A 7,035-nucleotide genomic window follows, 5' to 3' on the forward strand; every position below is an offset into this window, starting at 1 on the left:
GCAGCTGCTGAGCGTTCATAGGGCACAGAGTCCACTCCGGAGGGTCCACCTCAGGAGATGGGGGCGACCTTGGCACCCACATGCCAGGCCTCGGGACCCTTCCCCAGGCCGCTCAGGGCAGAGCACACCTCTCCTCGCCACGCCACCCGCCCGGCTGTCCCTGACCCCCGCCCCTCGGTCCCTTTGACAAAAGGAAAAGGTCACGGTCAGCAGGGCTGAGTGAGGTGCAGGCAGACTGAAGTGGGCCTGGCAATGGGGACGCTCTAGGGGACCCCGGAAGACACAGTGAGGGGCTGCCCACAGAGCGGGCACGTGCATGACAGCGTCACTCTCCGCTCGTGATGTGCCGTCACTGCCCCTGCGCGGAGGAGGACGTGGAGGCACAGAGAGGTTAAGGAACTTGTCCAAAGTGGCCCAGCGACCGGGTGGTGGAGCAGGCTGTGATCCCGGGCAGTGTGGCTTGGGAGATGGTGCTCTTGACCGTGGGCGGCGCTTCGCCTTCCCTCGCCGCTGCCTTCAGAATTCAACCGAGTTCTGAGCCAGCCACCTCCTCCATGCAGTCCACCTGCTCTGCAGTTACCTGCTCACAGCCGTGCCCGCTGCCACACCCCATGGGCCCTCAGGGAACCTTAACCAAATAGAGAGAAAACCAAAGGTCGCAGGCAGAGCCCTTAAAGAGGCCACTCACTGGGTTTGGGAGCTGGTGGCTGGCCGCCGGGCCTCTCAGGACGGGCCGCGCTAAAGCACTGGGTCTGGGCATGGACGGGGCCGGACAACCTCCCTAGGCCTTGGCTCCAGTCCCCATGCAGAGGGGTCACCCCTCCGAGGTCTAGACCCAGGGGCCCATTGCCATGGACCAGCCAGAGGCCCCCTGCTCCAGGTGAGTGCTGGGTCCCGGCCCTGCCACCTGGGAGCCCGCTGCTAACCCCATCCGCCCCCACCACCCCTGGCTCAGGGTTCCAGGAGCACATGGGGGGGGGGTCCAGGTGGGGGTGGGACATGGTGCTGTGGGGATCCAGGAGCACAGTCTGGGCCAGGGGTGACTCCAGCCGGGCCTGTTGAAGCCAGCTCTGCTCCAGGACCCCAGGGGGGAGGCCAGGAAGGGGGGGCACAGGCGTCCTGGACACCTCACCTGGGGAGTGTGGCCTGGCTGCGCCAGGTGTGGGAAAGGCACCAGGCAGGCGGGCAGGCCCCCCCAAGGGCCGGGGCCGGACGCGCCCAGTGCCACCGGCCTGGCCGGCCCCACCTCACCAGCGGGCACAGCCTTGGGCCGCCCGGGGGCAGAGCCTCCCACGAGTCCCCGAGGGGAGGCCTCCCCAGCGGGCAGAGCGTGGGCCTTGGAGCCACCGAAGGGGATGGGGCGCGGCTGAGCCACTGCTCATCGCGGGCGCCCGACGCCCCCTGCCCGCCCGCAGCGAGCAGGCCCGCGCGGCCGCCGCCCGCGAGCTGCTCCTGGCGGCGCTGGAGGACCTGAGCCAGGAGCAGCTGAAGCGCTTCCGCCACAAGCTGCGCGACGCGCCGCGGGACGGGCGCAGCATCCCGTGGGGGCGGCTGGAGCGCGCGGACGTCGTGGACCTGGCCGAGCAGCTGACCCACTTCTACGGCCCGGAGCCCGCGCTGGAGGTGGCGCGCAAGACGCTGAAGAGGGCGGACATCCGCGACGTGGCGGCGCAGCTCAAGGAGCAGCGGCTGCAGCGTGAGCGCGCGGAGGGGCGGGCGTCGCCAGGTCCCTGCCCTCCATCCCCTCCGTCCGGGCCGGCCGCCCTCCGTCCCGCTTCCCCGGGAAAGCTTGGCGCGCCCCCTGCCGGCCAGTTCACCCACGGACCCGGGGCTGGGATACGGGCCCCTGGAGAGTGGCCGCGACCCCCTATGGCACCTCCCTCCCCCCACCCCCACCCCCGCACGTGCGCGTGGCCTCACGCAGTTCCCCCTTTCAGGGCTCGGCCCCAGCTCCTCGGCGCTGCTCTCCGTGTCCGGTAGGTCTCCGGTTGGGGGCGCAGGCCCAGGCTTGGAGCAGCTGCCCGCACCCGGGTCTGGCTCCGTCCGACAGCTGCTCCCGCGGAGGCGCGGGTCTGGGAGGGCCAGGGCGAGGCGGGGGCGGCACAGCAGGGGAAACTGAGTCCTGAGCCGAGCGCGGAGGGCAGTGGGCACCGAGGGTGAGCTGACCCAGCCGCCGCACCCTCCTCCCTGTCTCCCCCGCCCCCCGCCCCCCCAGAATACAAGAAGACGTACCGGGAGCACGTGCTGCGGCAGCACGCCAAGGTCAAGGAGCGCAACGCCCGCTCCGTGAAGATCAACAAGCGCTTCACCAAGCTGCTCATCGCGCCCGAGAGCGCCGCCCTGGCGCCCGAGGCCCTGGGGCCCGCGGAGGCGCCCGAGCCCGAGCGCGCCCGGCGCTCCGACACCCACACTTTCAACCGCCTGTTCGGCCACGACGAGGAGGGCCAGCGGCCGCTGACCGTGGTGCTGCAGGGCCCGGCGGGCATCGGCAAGACCATGGCGGCCAAGAAAATCTTGTACGACTGGGCGGCGGGCAAGCTGTACCACGGCCAGGTGGACTTCGCCTTCTTCCTGCCGTGCGGGGAGCTGCTGGAGCGGCCGGGCGCCTGCAGCCTGGCCGACCTGGTCCTGGAGCAGTGCCCGGGCCGCAGCGCCCCCGTGCGGCAGATGCTCGCCGACTCCGAGCGGCTGCTCTTCATCCTGGACGGCGCGGACGAGCTGCCGGCGCCGGGGCCCGCCGAGACGGCGGCCTGCACGGACCCCTTCGAGGCGGCCGGCGCCGCGCGGGTGCTGGGCAGCCTCCTGAGCAAGGCGCTGCTGCCCCAGGCCCGCCTGCTGGTGACCTCGCGCCCCGCCGCGCCGGGCCGGCTGCAGGGCCGCCTGCGCTCCCCGCAGTGCGCCGAGGTGCGCGGCTTCTCGGACAAGGACAAGAAGAAGTACTTCTACAAGTTCTTCCAGGACGAGTGGCGGGCCGAGCGCGCCTACCGCTTCGTGAAGGAGAACGAGACGCTGTTCGCGCTGTGCTTCGTGCCCTTCGTGTGCTGGATCGTGTGCACCGTCCTGCGCCGGCAGCTGGAGCTGGGCCAGGACCTGTCGCGCACCTCCAAGACCACCACGTCCGTGTACCTGCTGTTCGTCGTCAGCTTCCTGAGCTCGGGGCCCGCCGCCGACAGGCCGCAGGTGCAGGGCGAGCTGCGCCAGCTGTGCCGCCTGGCCCGCGGGGGCGTCCTGGGGCGCAGGGCGCAGTTCACCGAGATGGATCTGGAGAGGCTGCAGCTGAGCGGCTCCAAAGTCCAGACGCTGTTTCTCGTCAAGAAAGAGCTCCCGGGCGTGCTGCAGACCGAGGTGGCCTACCAGTTCATCGACCAGAGCTTCCAGCAGTTCTTCGCGGCGCTGTCCTACCTGCTGGAGGAGGCGGGGCCCGGGGCGCCGGCGGGCGGGGTGGGGGAGCTCCTGCGCGCGGGCCTGGCGCTCACCACCCGCTTCCTCTTCGGGCTGCTGAGCGCCGAGCACGTGCGTGACATCCAGCGCCACTTCGGCTGCGTGGTGTCCGAGCGCGTGAAGCAGGATGTGCTGCGGTGGGTGCAGGACCAGGGCCAGGGCCAGGGCCAGGGGCGCCCTCCCGCGGCGGCGGCGGCGGCGGAGGAGTCCGAGGAGCTGAAGGACGCGGAGGGGTCCGAGGAGCTGAAGGACGCGGAGGGGTCCGAGGAGGAAGGGGTGGAGGTGGAGGAAGAGGAGGAAGAGGAGGAGGAGGAGGAGGAGGAGTTCAGCTTCCCGCGGGAGCTGCTGTACTGCCTGCACGAGTCGCAGGAGGCGGCCTTCGTGCGCCAGGCCCTGCGGTCCCTCCCGGAGCTGGCGCTGGAGCGCTGGAGCCTCAGCCACATGGACGTGGCCGTGCTGAGCTACTGCGTGCGGTGCTGCCCCGCCGGCCAGGCGCTGCGGCTGGTGGGCTGTGCGCTGCCCGCCCCGCAGAAGAAGAAGAAGAAAAGCCTGATGAAGCGGCTGCAGAACAGCCTGAGCGGCAGCCCGTGAGTCTCCGCCCGCCCCGCCCCCAGACCCCCGCTGTGGGCACCATTCAGGCCGGTGCACCTGAGCGCCCACCTGGGCATCCGCCCCCAGACCAGAGGCGGGGCTTCAGGGCGGTCCTGCCCACCCCCTCGTGGGGCAGCCTCCAGTGCCCACCTTCTCCTCCCCCACCCTGTCCTCTCCGTGCCCCCCATCCCCCCGCCATCCCCATCCAAGGCAAACCTCAGAGCATGGCCATGTGGCTCTAGACCAGCCCCCGCCCATGCTTTTTGGATTTTTAAAAATATATTTGTATTGATTTCAGAGAGGAAGGGAGAGAGAGAGAGAGAGAGAGAGAGACATCGATGATGAGAGAGAATCGTGGATCGGCTGCCTCCTGCACGCCCCACACTGGGGATCGAGCCTGCAACCCGGGCCTGTGCCCTGACCGGGAGTCCAACCGTGAGCTTCTGGTTCATAGGTTGACGCTGAACCACTGAGCCACGGCCTGCGCCCCCCTCCCCCCCCGTGCTTTCTCATAATGAGTTCTGGGGCACACAGTGCCCCCTTTGCCCCAGGCCTTGGCACCGGCGCTTCCCTCGGCCCAGAACACTGCTCGCTGCCTCCCCGCAGGCCGGCCCAGACTCCCCCAGCTGCCCTGCGGCCCCCGGGGCCCAGAAGTGCCCACTGACCACCACATGCCATGACCTCTGTCCGTGGCCGCTCCCTCGCCAGACCCTCCGCTGTCCAGGGCAAGGCTGTGTCATTGTCCCTGGCCCTTGGCCCCAACCCGGCACCTGACCCCTGACCCGGGCGCTCAGCGTCTGTTCAGAGGACGAACGTTAGGATGCTGACGGGCTGGGGACACCTCGCAGCTGCAAGGACAGGCACACACAGGGAATGCGGCGACATGGCCCCTGGGGGCCCCTGGCCGGCTCGGCGGGGACGCGCCTGGGGCCACGAGAGGCGCACCTGGGTTTGGGGTGAGGACAGAGGTGGCTGTGACAGCTGAGGGGCACAGGGAGGAGGGAGGGACTGTGGCCAGGTGGCTCCCCTCTCTCTCCCCGCAGCTCTCAGGCCACCGCGAGGAAACCCCAGGCGTCCTCACTGCGCCCTCTCTGCGAGGCCATCACCGACCAGCAGTGTGGTCTGACCAGCCTGACGTGAGTGGCCCTGCCCCGCCCTGCCTGGGAGGGGCACAGAGCAGGGTGCCCGGGGGGGCAGCGGAGTGGCCCTGTCTGGGCTGGCTGAGGGGACGGGCTGAGAGCCTGTGGCCTCTGGTGTCCCATGCCGGGGCCGACACGGGGCAGGGCCCATCCCCAGCTTAGGGGCTCCTTGGGAAGGGGGCTGGCCAGGTTCGAGGGGGAGCTGGGCATGGGGGTGGGGAGGACATGGAGGAGACCAGCCCACTGGCCCGTCAGTCCTGCCACTCAGCTCAGTGCAGCGTGGGCGCCACAGCATTTCCGTGGCAAAGGAGTAGAAGCCACGCCCCTGGCCGCAGGGACCGGCTAACTACACTGCGGCCACCTTAGCTCGGGGGCAACTCCAGGGAGGCCGGCGTGTGCAGGGGGAGGTCGGCGTGTGCAGGGGGAGGCCGGCGTGTGCAGGGGGAGGCCGGCGTGTGCAGGGGGAGGCCGGCATGTGCAGGGGGAGGCCGGCATGTGCAGGGGGAGGCCTGCGTGTGCAGGGGGAGGCCGGCATGTGCAGGGGGAGGCCGGCGTGTGCAGGGGGAGGCCTGCGTGAGCTCCTCATAAACGTGTGGTCAACAGTGTCCTAGGAAAGACTGGTATGTGCCCAGGCATGTGCCCAGGGTCATGCCCCCAGGGACACGCCTGGTGACAAAGGCAGGGGCGCCGTGCAGCCGACGCCCCTCCGGCTGACCCCAGCCCCAGGGAGCGGGCAGTCTGCACAGCGGGGTGCAGCGAGCGGCCAAGGGGCCTGAGAGTGACATGTGCTTCCGGGCCACAGGCTGGCCCGCTGCAGACTCCCCGACGCCGCGTGCCACGACCTGGCCCAGGCCCTGAAGGCCGCCCCCGCCCTGACGGAGCTGCGCCTCCTGCACAACGGGCTCAGCCAGGCGGGGCTGCGGGCGCTGAGCGAGGGCCTGGCCTGGCCCGGGTGCCGGGTGCAGACACTCAGGTGAGGCTGGGTCTGGGCGGACGAAGGGAGGGGGCGGGCCCCCAGCCGCTCCTGAGGCCCCCTCCCCGCAGGCTGCAGCAGCCCGGCCTGCAGGAGGCCCTCCAGTACCTGGCCGGCGTGCTCCAGCACAGCCCCGCCCTCACCACCCTGGACCTCAGTGGCTGCCAGCTGTCGGGACCCGTGGTGACCGGCCTGTGTGCGGCCCTGCAGCAGCCCGGGTGCCGCCTGCAGACCCTCAGGTGGGGGCGGGGCGGGAGGGTGCTGGGGACATGCCTCTGAAGCTGGGGGAGGAGGGGGTACCTGGGGCTTCCCCCGGACCCTGAGTGAGCACGGCCCCTGGAGACACGCCTCCAAGCCCTGGCCCCAGCCCTTGGCCTCGACCCCTCTGCCAGACCAGACGTCCATCTGCAGTGTGGTGCCCGTGGCCACAGTCTGGTCACTGCTCCCAGCACCCTCCCGCTCTCCAAGGGCTTGGCTCCCAGCCCCGCCCCCTCTCCCCAGCCTCTGGCAACCCTGATGCCGTCTTCTGTCACTGTGTACCTCTGGCACGGCCCAGGCCAGTCCCCGTCACTGTCCCCCACGCCCCCCGCTCCCGTCATTGCTGCTCCCTGCCCTGGACCCTGCTTCCCTCCCACCCACCGCCCCACTCGTCCTGTGCAGCCTGAGCTCCGTGGAGCTGAGCGAGTCATCGCTGGAGGAGCTGCAGGCCGTGAGGACAGCGAGGCCAGGCCTGGTCATCACGCACTCGGCGCTGGACAGCCACCCCGCGCCTCCCAAGGGACTCAGCACGTCCTTGTAGGCCCTGCGGGCGGCACAGCCAGGAGGGCGCCCGTCAGCGAGGAGCAGCTCTCCCATCCGAGGGCGTGAGGGTGCCGCTGAGGGGCCGGGCAG

The 7,035-nt window shown here is 70.7% G+C and overlaps 1 protein-coding gene across 1 annotated transcript; it reads left to right on the forward strand.

Annotated features, from left to right (window-relative positions):
- The first annotated feature begins 851 nt into the window (after positions 1-851).
- Positions 852-6,943, forward strand: NLRP6 (NLR family pyrin domain containing 6). The gene is made up of 8 exons (XM_028136512.2): positions 852-880; positions 1,416-1,696; positions 1,938-1,976; positions 2,216-4,028; positions 5,076-5,168; positions 5,974-6,144; positions 6,216-6,383; positions 6,805-6,943. The coding sequence occupies exons 1-8, from the start codon at positions 852-854 to the stop codon at positions 6,941-6,943; spliced, it is 2,733 nt and encodes a 910-aa protein (XP_027992313.2).
- The last annotated feature ends 92 nt before the right edge of the window (positions 6,944-7,035 follow it).

This window comes from Eptesicus fuscus, chromosome 13 (assembly GCF_027574615.1).
Source record: "Eptesicus fuscus isolate TK198812 chromosome 13, DD_ASM_mEF_20220401, whole genome shotgun sequence".
In the NCBI taxonomy this organism is placed as follows: Eukaryota; Metazoa; Chordata; class Mammalia; order Chiroptera; family Vespertilionidae; genus Eptesicus; species Eptesicus fuscus.